The sequence below is a fragment of the Ictalurus furcatus genome, chromosome 9, assembly GCF_023375685.1.
Source record: "Ictalurus furcatus strain D&B chromosome 9, Billie_1.0, whole genome shotgun sequence".
NCBI lineage: Eukaryota > Metazoa > Chordata > Actinopteri > Siluriformes > Ictaluridae > Ictalurus > Ictalurus furcatus.
The window spans coordinates 8,637,465-8,652,227 of NC_071263.1; the positions used below are offsets into that span (position 1 = coordinate 8,637,465).

Consider the following 14,763-nt stretch of genomic DNA (forward strand, 5'->3'; position numbering starts at 1 on the left):
AATATAGATTAATAAAAGTATGTCACACTTTCCATGTCTCAAGTGTGTGCACATCATATGCACTAATACAAGCTAAGCGTACATGCAGCCTAATAAATCCATTAATAATCCAATTTATAGCAGAGTCTGAATAAAAAAAAGTTGACATATTAAAATTGCACTGCTTTTCATCAGATTACATGTGACAGTTGTCACAAAAATGCTAAGCGTACACATTGTAATATCACAATCTTTTTGCTTATGGTTTTTGTGCTTATGCCATGATCATGAAAAATTCCTCTAGAACGGTGATGAAGTCTGGTTCGGAGTTGGTGAAGGCTGCCTTGAGGACATTCTTTGAGAATGCAGCAGATGACTTGGAGAAAACACTGGAGAACTTGAAGTTAGGGAAGTTTACACACTCACGCAGCCAGATGAAGGGTGTATCACAGAACATCAACTACACCACAGTTGCCCTGTTGCCCATCCTCACTGCCCTGTTTGAGCACATCACTGAACATCAGTTCGGAGTGGACCTTCTGTGTGAGTAAAGCTCTATACATGTAGTCCAACATTATTGAAAACCTGAATATCTTAGCTTTAAGTCCGGATATATATTACGGTGGCTATATTGGTGTGTTTGTGTATATATATAATAATACACTTGCCGATTGCATCTTAATGGTTCTATGTTTATGGCTCACATCTTTCTGCCTGTTTTTAGTGGATGATGTCCAAGTGTCATGCTATCGGATCCTGAGCAGCCTCTACTCATTGGGAACTGGGAAGAACATCTATGTTGAAAGGTAGATTTTACATAATATTTCTGAGATAGGGGCTGATTTACTTAGATAAGACTAATTACAGACATTTTATTCTCTGCACTGGTGGTCATGGCATGCAACTGACGATAAACACACCTAGACTACAGAATATGTGAACAGCGCAATATACAGTAATACCACATGGCATGAGTGAGGGGACAGATATGAAGCTCACAGATGTGAAGTACTGTCAGGGTTTTGGTGATAAGGCTACTATTATATATATATATATATGTGTGTGTGTGTGTGTGTGTGTGTGTGTATATGTATGTATATATGTATATTGAGAAATAGAAACAAATAAATTAATTTTAAAATATTGCAAGCTATTACGAACAAAGGTTTATATTTAATATTAAATACTTTCCAGTTGCAATAATTAAAGTGTGCAGCCAGCATGGTTACCATTTATAAGGTAGTATATGATAAGCTAAGTATGTTTAAGCTAAGTTGTGTCTATTACATTTGGAACTTTTCAATGTTGAATTGTTTACATTTTATTGGGTGTAACCTGGTCATTTGGGAATTTTATGTAGTTCAGAACACATTACAGAGATTTTTCAAGTATTATAGTAGTAGTATTATATGTATATAGTGTGTATTAGAATTGTAATTAAGTACAGTCAGTACAGTGAAGAATTAGTGTTACTCAGTAACAACTCACAGGATATAAAGATTCTCTATGTATGTGATCGATTTTACTGTAGACAGCTTCCAGCTCTAGGTGAGTGTTTGGCCACCCTTGCAGGAGCGATGCCCGTGGCATTTTTGGAGCCTCACCTCAACACACATAACCCATTCTCTGTCTTCAACACCAAAGCAGCACGGGAACGGGCCAGTAAGTGTTCCATTTTTAGGCTGTAAACTTCTTAATTAGCTACTGACCACAAGATAAAGAGTTGTATTCAAGAAGTACTTTTCATTTTGTTTCAATATTTCACTACTGAGGCTGTTGGTTAATTTTTTTTAATTTTGCATGAATGCCTTGTTTATGCCTCTTGTTTACTGATTGCTCACTATTTATTAAATATATATTAAGTACTTATTACTTACCAGACCATTGCTTGATTTCATAGTAATAACAATTTTATCTACAAAATTTATTACTTACCACCTTGTCATCTCAGTTGTTTGCAATATTAATAATAGTCACATTCTTGGTGGTTGTGTGTGTGCACACAACTTTGAGTATATATTGTGGCATTAATATTATAAGGATCTATCTGGGTTAACAATAAATGGGAGATAGAACCATATAATACCTTATAATACTAAGCTCATGTTATATGTTTGTCTGAAGTATTTTAACCCACTAATTTACCTCTCTCCTCAGTATTAGGCATGCCTGATACTGTAGAACAGATGTGTCCAGAAGTGCCGCATCTGGACTGCCTGATGAAAGACATCAATGACATGTCTGAGTCAGGAGCACGCTACACTGAAATGCCCCATGTCATTGAGGTAGTGCTGCCCATGCTGTGTAACTACTTATCCTACTGGTGGGAGAGAGGCACAGAGAACCAGGCCAAGGGCACAGAAACTGCATGTAGCACCACTGTCACCTCTGAGCACCTTAGCGTCATCCTGGGTAACATTCTCAAGATCCTGAATAGCAATCTGGGCATTGATGAGGCCTCTTGGATGAAGAGGATTGCAGGTAAGGAAGATGTCTAATAGTAGTAAGTAGACTAAGGCACATGGACTACATTTATAGAAACAGAAACAGAAAAATGTTTCCCATATGACCAAAAATCTTCATAGACGTGACTTGTATGGTTGAGAATAGCAATTTAGCAGATTAGGAGATGTGGGACTCTAGATTCTTCATCGTAGAGCACAGACAAATACAAGGTGTAGCATTATGCCACTGTATATTTTTGGTATCTCTATAAGCACTGGCACAGGTGGTAACGTGACCCAGAAAGGCCAAATGTTAAAAAAAAAAAAAAAAAAGAAAAGAAAAAAAGATTGTCTTTCAGTGAATCCATTATCACATGTGGTTAAGTGTGTTGCAGTATCCAATTAAATTGTTTTGATCTTTTTCTTATCACTAGATTTTATGTTGATGTTTTAGTAGAAGTCTAATAAATGCAAAGTAGACTCCTAGACTTGCGGTCATGAAAGTATGTAAATAATATTTAATATGTTCACATTTTAAGCTATATTTGATAGTTTATGTTCCAAAATACAGTTAATGCCAAATTCCACATTGTGTTTTTAATCATTGGAACTGAGAGGGAGAAAAAAAAAACACTGCCCTGAAGACAGGGACAAAGGAAGGGCTAAACTACACATTCATGCTAGACAATAATTAGCAAACTAGATACCATCTATTTCAAGACTACAGCAGATTTGAATAGGTTAGAAAAAAACCAAAAAACTGGCTGAATCAAAAGATTTGCAGTAAAGTGACATTTGGATAGTGTGGACTATTTAGAATGTTGGAATACATTGGACAACATTTGTTTATAGTTAAACTTAAATCGTGAGAAATCACCATATGAATGGCTGTGATTGTTATTATAGAAACAAGTGTTTTGCTGTGTATGTAGTTAAATTCATGTTAAGCAAACCAACACTAGTATTTTGGTTCCAATGATTGACATCTGCACCATCTTGCAGTGTATGCTCAGCCTATCATCAGCAAGGCAAGGGCAGATCTTTTAAAGGCACACTTCCTGCCAACACTAGAGAAATTAAAGAAGAAAACAGTGAAGGTGGTGGCAGAGGAGGAGCTTCTCAAAGCTGACAACAAAGGTGATACCCAGGAGGCAGAGCTACTGATCCTGGATGAGTTTGCAGTGCTGTGCAGGGATCTATATGCATTCTATCCCATGCTCATTCGCTATGTGGACAACAACAGGTAATACAGTCATATTACCATAAACATGAGGGCCTTAAATTTGCTCATTCGAGTACAACAGGTCATGTTTCAGTGTGCCCTTAAAATGTCCAGTATTTTTATTATTTGTATTATCAGCAATTTTATAGTGTTTCCATACTGAAATGAATCAACATAAAAAAATAGAAATGCATATATAAAACTATAACAATACAATATTGATTGTTTTATATTGAAAAATGTTGGCTATTTCCTATTTCTGCCCAAACAAGTGTATTGATGTAAGGACCCAAGCAAAAGGTGTAGTAAGTAGATCTGATATTCCTCTCTAGGTCACGATGGCTGAAAGAGCCTGATTCTGACTCCAATGAGCTTTTCAGGATGGTAGCAGAAATTTTCATCCTTTGGTGCAAGTCACACGTAAGCTTATCTGAATTCTGCTTTTCCCTGTCATTATGGCAAAAATAGTAGATCAAATTAAAGACACTACAGTATACCACTTTAGAACTCCAACAGTTCTTAGCTTAACACAAACCTTTAGACTTCCAGAAATTCATTTTATTAGGGTATTAGGAAGGAGGTATACTGAAGCAACTTTTTCAAGCAAGTTTTATTATACCTTCTGTCAAATTCACCTCAGTGTAATTTTTTTCATGCAGAATTTTAAGAGAGAGGAACAGAACTTTGTTGTGCAGAATGAGATCAATAATCTCTCCTTCCTCACTGGGGACAGCAAGACAAAGATGTCAAAGGTAGGAGTGATGAGTGACGAGTTTACAAAATTCTTTACAGAAAAGCAAACCAAACATGATATGATGGCTGACTGAATCAGTACAAGGACGTGAATGGAAATGTTAAAAACGATGAAAATGGAGCAACAACTTCTTTTGCTAGTATTGAAATGAAGACACAAAAGGGGTTTCTATTTGACTCTGCACTGTAAGAATGCATTTTCAACATGGTTAGCTGTGTGAAAACTTGCAATCTATTGATGTAGGAATGATAAGAAAATCCTGAGAAATGCTGATGCTGACCGAGGCAAATGATGTTTAATTCATGGATCATGCCTATAATAGCACTCATCCCATTTTCCAAATTTTACACTTACTTTCACTAAGCTAATAATCACTCATACTGCTTCACTATCACTGACATTAAGATCTCCAGTCAGTTTATCATTTTAACATTACAGCATATTGCAGTTTATTCACAAACAACCCAAACAGTGCATATAAAAATGAGAATTGTGCATATGGTGGGAATTATTGCCATCTTCCAAGAAAAAAAAATATTGTTATTACTATTGTTGTTGTTATTATTATTATTATTATTATTATTATTATTATTATTATTATTTAATAACATTAAAATAAATAATGTAAATAAATGAATAAATAAACAAATAATGCATATTTATTTCCAGTGCATATATTCAGATTTCATGCAACAAGTTGCAATTATTATGAATGTGAAGTTCATCAAGCATTATTTAAAAAAAAAAAACACTTGAATGGAAAAATCTTTAGAGCAATAGCAAAGAGAAAAGACCTTAAACATAGCTGTCAGTATGTTCTTCAATAATATGCTGGTGGAAAATTCATGGACTCTCTGGACAGATGCACCACACAAAAATTCACAATGTGTTCTAAGATTATTGATTGAGTATTGAAGGATGGTAAAAGAGTAGACAGTAGTCAGAAAGAATCACAGGATGACCTGAAAGCAGCAGGAACAACAGTTACACATCAAACAATAAGCAGTGAAGTGAACAGCAATCATCTCCATTCTTACCTCCCACACAAAACTCCTCTGCTAATGAAGAAGCACAGTGATGCATGTCAGAAAACAGTACAGAGGAAGCACAGAGGTGGGAGCATCAGGATACAGGGCTGCTTCTCTGCAAAAGGTATTGGGGCATGCCATTGAAGGAAATGAACTCATCAAAGTACTGAGGCATATTAGACAAGAATTTAATCTCATTGGCCAAGAAAAAGAATCTGGGGAAAAGACAGACATTTCAACAAAGTAACTCAAGAAGGCCTTACGTGTCCTACTTCAAAATCTCCTATTTTGAATCCCACTGAAAATGTATGGAGGAGTTTTACATTGCTAGTTCATCAGAGGTCATCCCTCATCAAGGTTAATCATGGTTACTTTCATAACCTTGGGCAATTGATGACATTTTACCAAGTGGAATGGGCCAGATTTGAACCACAATACTGCAAAAAGCTAATTACGTCTTACTGAAGCTGTAATTGCTAACTACAACTTTGCAACAAAGTACTAATGCCAGCAATTTGTGTGGTCGGAATACTTTTTTCCCTAGCAGTTTTGTTACTTAAAAAAAACAGTTTTGTTAATATGAATACATACTTTATGTTCATATTTATAAGTACAAAGTCAAAGACATTATGTGTAAATCTGAAGTGGATATATGCACTCGTCCCTCCTGGCAGAAGCAGTCAGTTTTGGAGATTAAGTGTCTACTCAAAGAATTCCCAAAGGGCTTATTGACCACTAGCTATGAAACCACCCCAGTGCATCAGTAACCAGCCATGAGCATGGCCAGTTGTAGTTCTAACAATGCTTGCACTGTATTTATGGTTCACTGTATTATGTAGGCTAAGGCCCCTTTTCCTGAAGGATGACAGTTGACTATATCTGCTGCATACAATACTTAGGATATATATAATCTCTGTTTTTGCCATCCTGGTATGACATATGCAAATTATGACAACACATCTTGTAACTCTCACAGGAAATAATTTTCACACAATGCAATATTGAAATTAATTATGTATCTAGAGTTCATTTAATCTAACTTTAATTTAGTCATGATTTTTCTAATTATAACTTGGCTGAGGAATTTAGTTTCCCGCATTTAAAAATACAAGGAAATCAATCAGCTCACATTGTTCGTACATTGTTCACACATTGTTTACTAATGATACCTTTTTGATAATCTTTCTTTCTTTCTTTCTTTCTTTCTTTCCTTCCTTTTTTCCTTCCTTCCTTCATTCCTTCCTGCTTCCCTCTCTCTCTCTCTCTCTCTCTCTCTCTCTCTGTCTCACCCAGTTGTTTCTGCCAAAGGTACAGTGAGGTTGCATGTAAGATTTTTATGTTCTCTGTGTCTGAGAGTGGGGGCAGGATAGGTTTGCTCACTGCGTCCATTTTCGACCATGTATCAGTAATCACCATCAACTTGTTTGGCTTTATTTCTGTCTACCCACATCATTGGCATCTTATGAGCATCAGATCTAAATACCTTTGGATGATAGACCAAGGACGCATATAACTACAGAGATGAGTTCCACTTTAGCTACAATTTCACTGTGGTCCTGCTCTACTCATCAACAGTATGGTTAAAATGTATTATGAGAGCTCTGACTGATGCAATTTGCATTTATATGCAGCTAACCAAACACATAAGATAGACATAATTCTTATACAATGCAGCACAGCATCATTTAAAAATGCATGAACAAAGCTATTGTACATTATGTTATACAGTTCTTTTATTTAGCTTTATGGATTTAAGGCAAATTGCTTAGGCTAAGGCTTCTTGATCCTGTTCCTTAAGTTAGATTACAACTTTTTTTGTAGTCAAACACAGTAATTAAAATTTAAGAAAGGGAGATCATTTGTTGCTTTATACAAATTAAGCATTATTTAAAAAAAAAAAAAAAGTCATGTAGTCAAATTGACCTACTTTATATGGCCAATATTTTCTGGACACCTGACCAGCACACCTGCTGCATATGTGCTTTTTGAATAGCCCTTTCCAGATTTAGTTTCCATTTGCCATTATTATAGCCTCCATTCTTCTGGGAAGGCTTTCCACTAGATTTTGAAGAATAACTGTGGGGATTTGCTCATTCAGCCACAAGAGCATTAGATAGGTCATGCAATGATGTTGGATGAGAAGGCCTGGGGTGCAAATGGTGTTCCAGTTCGTTCCAAAACTGTTCAGTGGGGTTGAGGTCAGGGTTTTGTGCAGGTCACTCGAGTTCTTCCACTTCACCTTTGGCAAACAATGTCTTCAAGGACCTCACTTTGTGCGCAGGGGTGTTGTAATGCTGTCATGTCATGCTTAGTTTCAGTGAAAGGAAATTGTAACTCTATGGCATACAAAGACATCTTATATTATTACTGTGTGTTCTTCCAACTTTGTGGCAACAGTTTGGGGACAGCCCACATATTGGTGTGATGGTCAGGTGTCCACAATCATTTGCCTATATAGTATAGCTTAATTTAACTAAATGGAAAATGACAAAAAATTTAAATGTAAGGCAATCATAATAATAATAATTTTTAAAATCACATTGCGATAATTTGTATTTGGGTGTAAGACACAAGTGTGTTTTGTTGTAAAGTGTGTCGTCTCGGATCATTTTCTGTGAAACTAAATTGTCTTTTATGTCTTGTGGATTATGTGTTATGCTGTAGCATGGTGTCTGTCCCCTTTCTGCTCTTGTGCTCGGTGCTTTGTCTTTATTCCTGTGGAGCATTATGTGTGTTTGGTGCATTGGAGGGAATTTTGAATTTAGTGAACCTTGAAAGAAGTCTATAAAGAGGAAATGTTTGATTTTTGTCTTTCTGGAAACACCTAGACAGTTTATAAGTATGTAACAAAACAAATTATTATGCTTTACATTATTGCGATAGTTATAATATTGCAAAAATACAAAACTGCAGTACACAAAGGCCAAGATCTGATGAAACAGTAAGAGATCAGGTACTGTTTGTGGTGTTACAGTTAATAGTAGACTATTCTGACTGCAACCAGATGCACAGGTTCATTATACTTCTGGGGGTTTCTTAATTAGTTAGTTGCTCTAAACTTGAAACTTTCAAATGAAAATGGTAACTTATTTGGCCAGCTCAATAAAGTGTATTTGTCCTCTGTATGGTTTTTTTTGTTGTTGTAGCTAGTTTATATTGTCACCATAATTACAGTGTGTGTATGTAAGTCTTGCCTCAGTAGGGGCGTGTATGTTGAGTGCTTTCTCTGCTCAGGCAGGAGGACAGGATCAGGAGAGAAAGCACAAGAAGAGACGTGGCGAGATTTACTCCATCCAGACCTCACTGATTGTGGCAGCTCTGAAAAAAATGCTACCTATTGGCCTGAACATGTGTACGCCTGGAGACCAGGAACTTATCTCATTGGCTAAAACTCGCTATGGCCTGGTAAGGCTGTGTGGTTTATAAGAGTTATAGGCGGGGGGCGCAATCATTTGCATGCTTTAGAGGCACTAATATCCTGCTTCCATTCTGCTTCTTTTAGAAAGATACAGATGAAGAGGTGAAGGAGCATTTGAGGCGAAACCTACACCTGCAAGAGAAGGTGGGCCATAAACAAGATGTCCTTTCAATTTAATAAAATAAAAAAAAAAAGCTCCAGCTCTTACCCCAGTGCTAAATATATCCTGAATGCCATAAACAAAGTGTTCTCAAATGTTTTTTCTTTTTAGAGTTTCTTTATTTCCCTTTTCTTTCTAATTTGTGAGCTTCCCACACACAGAATCCATTTTTATTAAATTGTCACTAGATTCCAGTTTATATTTATTATATGCATAATAAATGTGCACTTTGATAATGCTGGGATATGGTTTTCACCATTGTAACAAAATTATAAAATTGTGGAACCCTGACTGTTTTTCACGGACCTATGGGAGTCCCTGCATATCGCCACTCTGCATATCTCCACTATGTATGAGTGTATAGAGGAGAAATTAGGCATAGAAAGTCTTCCATAGTGTCTTGCCAACCTCCAAAAAATCATGTACCATTTTAGCTGTTTGTTGAGGGAGGCTCCTCATTGCCTCCATTTTTATGGGACTTCAGGAGGTGATCCAGTACCCTTAGATACAGAACCACCATTATGCTTACCAAAAGTGGACAATGACAGTGTCTAAATAGGCAACAGCACTGGAGTCTCTGGGCAAAGACCATCAAATTTTGGAAAGTTGCTGGAGTCTCATGGAGACCAAAATGAAAAACATAGTATTGCAGTAGTTTTCTAAGCATAATGAATATTGTATTTGGGGAGAGGGATGGTCTGCAGTAAGAGGAGTCTTTCCTACCCTTTATTCAAGTCTCACAGCGATAACTGCAATGTTTATTTAACCTGGAAGTCATTACAAAGCCAGGGGGCCCTGTCTGGTGTAGGCTCCAGATTTACTGTTTTGCTGTTTTTACATTCTGCTCAATGGTTAGAGCAGAAAGGACTCAGTGAATGTTTCAGTTCACAGTTAGGTGTCTCTGTAGATTACTTCACCCAGCTTCATTGCCTTGGGAGGTTATCAGGAACAAGTGGCATTGGGAATGAGGATCAGGCAATACTTGCTATAGGAATTTCAGCCTAAGGATTTCCTTTCATAAGCCCTATAATGTGCTTACTGGGCCTTCTACATGTGCTCCTGAATTATGAGGCTCTCTCACTTCCTGTGTTTCTGCAACAATTGTTCAAATTAGGTGACATTCAAATATTATCTTCAACAGAGAAACCCAGAGAAGATCTGTGACAGTTCCCAAATGGCAAAAAAAATCTTATTTCATTTTGCCTCTGGTTTGTATCCTTTTATTTCCATGTTTTGGTGATTGCCCAGTGTGGTTTTGTGGTCTCCCGACTTTGGGGGGAACTCCCTGCTTGGTGGTACCCTAAAGACCCTTTGATGACATTGCCAAGTTCTTAAACCAACAAAATAACAGTATTCTTAGAGCTTTATACTGATGTAGTCTGTATTACCCCCAGTGTCACACAACTGTCATATCCTTTATTTTATGTTACAAATAGTAATAAAGGACTTGAATTTCTATTATTCATCTTAGTATAATAGAACAATAACAGTATAAATGACCTTCTGTGCTCTCATAGTCAGAGGACCCTGCTGTGAGGTGGCAGCTTCATCTGTATAAAGACGTGATTGTGAAGAATGAGGGTCCACCCGATCCAGAGCGCACAATTGATCGCCTTCAGACCATCTCAGCTGCTGTGTTTCATCTTGAGCAGGTCTTAGAATGTATTTTTTTTCCCTTACTCATTCATTTTGGATTTTTTTTTTTGTCATTAGAAAAGAATCATTTGCATGAAATTAAAATGTGTTTGTTTTGCTGGCTAAGAAATTTAAATGGTAATATTAGGTATTAGTTTGGTATTAATTTACAGTATATGTGACTTTTTTTTTTAATCCTTTCTTGTCACCCTAACTCACATGTACTGTAGGTGGAGCAGCCACTAAGGTCCAAGAAGTGTGTGTGGCAAAAACTACTGTCCAAACAGCGTAAGCGTGCGGTAGTGGCCTGTTTCCGTATGGCACCGTTATACAACCTGCCCAGGTATGCTACTTGTTGCACATCCTGATATTAACATTCCATACCATGGGCCAACTAGAACATTACTTAAGTTAAAATTGATCAGCCAGTCACAAACTGTACTATATAACATTACCCATAGATTTATAGGCATGAAGTAATACTTGCCTTAAAAATACTGGTTTTAATCACAATATAATAGTGTACCAACAATGGCTGCATAAATACAGCACTACACTAACATTAGCTTGCTAACTAGTGAGCTTAGCAAGTGTTAACATGACATTCCTGGGAACATCTACCATTATGTAGCATGTTCACCAGCAGTCAATGTTTTTTTTTATTGTGTAATTAATTAGATAACATCTCTAACTTAATAGACCTTTTATTGGCTACCCATTTGGGTTCATGATCACAAGGTCGCAACTTTTCCATTGGCACTCGTCAAGGAAAAGAGCAAACAGGAATAAGCCACTGGCTCAAAAAAAAAAAAAAAAAAAAAGAAGATAGTTGATGATCCAGAATGAAAGGAGGTACAACAGAGTTTAACCCCTTTATGAAGATGAATCCTATACCTGTTGGATAATATGCCACACATTTGTTTCTTTCTTTTTTGTTTTCCTCTCCTTTTTTTTTTTTCATTTCTGTCCACCTGTTCTTCCTCAAGCTTATAATTGCAGTTTGTAATTTCATGCTCTGTTGCTGTGTAACTCAAAACCACAGTAGCATCACCAGAATTGATAGGCAAGTGGAAGCAATGAATTTAAAATCTTGCCTAATTAGTCCTGTCATTAATTTTTTATTGCTGATGCATTTCCCTGTTCTCTTATTATACCACATCCAGTTCAATTTTGAAAATTTAAACTTATCCGCTGCTAAACATGATTACAATTCAGAATCCTGCTTCTGGTGATTTGTGGATGTATGTTTTGTTTGTAAGTTTGTTTATTTGCTTTTTTTTAGGGCTCCAAACATCAAAGATGCTGTAATCACACTATTAATATTTTCATTTTGTATTCATGATTTTGTTGAAATGATGATCATGAGTCACATATGATTCATGATTGTGTTATATGTGTTTTCTTCTTTTGTCCATTTGCTGTTCTCAACATTACCCTTCTCTTTAGGCACAAAATTAATAATTACTTCCTGAATGCCTACCGACACATTTGGCTGGAAAAAATGCATGAGAGAGCAGATTATGACAGTCTGCTCTCCATGCTAACGGTAAAGTAGTGCTCGGGGAATGTTTATTGGATGCCCCCTCAATTAGCTCATCTCCTAGACATGGTTTGGACTGCAACAGATCTTCAGTAGTAAGTCTCACTGGTCAACTGGTCATGTGATAATACTACTGATAATTCACCTAGCTATAAAAGCATTACAACGTTTATAGACAATTACATACTAAGCTGTACTAGCTGTGTACTGTTTCCACATATTCTGCATTCTTCATTAGGGAATAAGCTCTGAATGTCTCTGTGAATTTACTGAGATTTATACCATCAACAGTGTGATTTACCCCTAGATTTATGTTTATGTATTCAGAGTTGTCCCTAAAAAAAAATAAAACAAAAAATACAGTTCAGCCTAATATGATACTAATAGCAGTCGTGAAATGTTAATAATGTGTTAGTTTCCAAGTCATGATTAAACACATTATCACTGCAAATTTCTAAATTTAACAATATATTGGCTGCCAGCTTATAAAACAGCACTTGATATAATAGATAAATTGTAATCATATTTCTAATCTCAACTATTATCAAAACAATTTTATGGTTTAATGTAGAATGGCTATAGCTTACGTTATTTGAGTGGAATTACCAAATTTATTGTAATATGCCATATAAAATTCAGGCTTCAATATAAAAGTGTCACACTGTCATTATATTCTTTCACATGTAAGCAGTATGACCAGTTAGGCTTCCTGCTTCTTGTGTATGAACTAACCTTTTCCTCCCTAGCATTTTTTTGTTTGCCAGCCATAACTTCCTGTCTCACTTGCCCTACTAACCATGGTAACCATAATAACCATAATATTAACAGTAACCCTGCTTAATCTTTAATCCTCCCACCTCAGGCATCGCTCTATTAACCTGTTCCTCACTGGCTACCAAAGAATATGGATAGAGACAGAGACGTACTCATTTGAGGAGAAGCTAGTGCAGGATTTGGCAGTAAGTACCTTTCAGGACAACTAATTGGTAATTCTGGGTTCTGTGGGCAGACCTTGGCTGGCAACCAGCCACGTGCACTATAATCACAATTTTCATCAGAGCTGTGGTCACTTGGGATTTTTGTTTAAAAATATATTCACTAAAGAGTACAACATAAGGGCTTTATTAAAAATTTGGACATTTTCACTCAGGGGTATACTCACTTTTGTTGCTAGCGGTTTAGACATTAATGGCTGTGTGTTGAGTTATTTTGAGGGGACAGCAAATTTACACTGTTACACAAGCTGTACACTCACTACTTTACATTGTAGCAAAGTGTCATTTCTTCAGTGTTGTCACATTAAAAGATGTAATCAAATATTTACAAAAATGTGAGGGGTGTACTCACTTTTGTAGAATTCACACCAAAGTCATCATTATAATCATACAGTGTGTGTTTGCCACACAGCATATTGTATAACCCATTATATGTGTCTGATTTATAGATTATAGTAGTCTAGTCCTTATCCAGTTTACCTGGGTTGAAGAGTAATTCCAAGCACAATATGCACCTACCAGAACTAAGCTGATCTAAATTAATTATTACAGTAAGCATTTTGATTGCACAGACAAAAAGACAGATACTGTATATAGATACGAAACGAATGGGGCATTCAGCTAAGGCCTTATCTGTTTTTCTGTCTTTTTCTATTTTTCTTTCAGTTTCTGTGGGTTTTTTTAATTATTATTATTTTTTGCAAATTCTCTGCCCACAACAACTGCCTAAAGCCTGCATGACATCTCATGTATATGAATGTCAGTGCTTGTCATAATGTTGTGTCTCTGCTCTCTCCAGTATGTGTGGTAGTTCCATCCAGTAGGTGGTAGTTTAAATTAAATGCTTAACTTTAATGGCAAAAATTTCCCAAGAGTTCAAGAAGCCTTTGGAAATTTTCTGAAGCAGAATTACAGTGCTATTGATTGTTTTAAGAGAATTTCATTTCATACCGAATAATAGACCAAATGAAATGTGTTAGTGGAATGCATGTATGTAGGTTGAACTGTTTCCTTTGTGAATTTGATTAATTCATTGCGTTGATGCATGTCATTTCCATTTGTGTTAGTTTGTACAGAGCATCCCTGTAATGGTCCATTGTGCTAATACTCTCTGCTGAATATGTGTGTTGTGTGTGTTTGCTGTAGTTTTTACTTCAGGTATCAAATAAGGTTTCTTAATACGATTTCCCAAGAGCTCAATATACCCTGCTACACAGTAATAATTACATCACTGACTCTAAGTAGCTTCTACCTATGTAATGTGAGTAACTGGTAACATAAATGCTCAGTGGTCTGTTTTTGTGTAGAGGACACAGCGGAAAGTAGAGGAGGAGGAAGAGGAATTAGATGAAATACAACACGACCCTCTTCATCAGCTCATTCTGCACTTTAGTCATAATGCTCTGACAGAAAAAAGGTAAGACAAATGTTTGTACACACACTGACAGTGCTTTCTCAACAATGATAGGCACATTCTTTCTGTAAATATACATAGAGATACATACTGTGCAAATCCTATGTCATGCTCATTATTCAGATGTTTTATCTCTGCATTGAAAAATGTCTGAAGTTCCATTGTCGTATTTTC

General features: G+C 36.3%; 1 protein-coding gene across 1 annotated transcript in view; it reads left to right on the forward strand.

Annotated features, from left to right (window-relative positions):
- The window catches only part of LOC128612961 (ryanodine receptor 3), a 232,833-nt gene that overhangs the window by 192,029 nt on the left and 26,041 nt on the right, over window positions 1-14,763 (forward strand). The window contains exons 63-75 of the mRNA XM_053633452.1: window positions 284-522; window positions 704-785; window positions 1,511-1,641; window positions 2,137-2,460; window positions 3,426-3,666; window positions 3,978-4,065; window positions 4,305-4,397; window positions 8,662-8,832; window positions 8,930-8,989; window positions 10,523-10,657; window positions 10,871-10,983; window positions 13,043-13,139; window positions 14,483-14,592. Of these exons, the coding sequence (XP_053489427.1) occupies window positions 284-522; window positions 704-785; window positions 1,511-1,641; window positions 2,137-2,460; window positions 3,426-3,666; window positions 3,978-4,065; window positions 4,305-4,397; window positions 8,662-8,832; window positions 8,930-8,989; window positions 10,523-10,657; window positions 10,871-10,983; window positions 13,043-13,139; window positions 14,483-14,592 (1,884 nt within the window). The remainder of the gene's footprint in view (window positions 1-283; window positions 523-703; window positions 786-1,510; window positions 1,642-2,136; window positions 2,461-3,425; window positions 3,667-3,977; window positions 4,066-4,304; window positions 4,398-8,661; window positions 8,833-8,929; window positions 8,990-10,522; window positions 10,658-10,870; window positions 10,984-13,042; window positions 13,140-14,482; window positions 14,593-14,763) is intronic.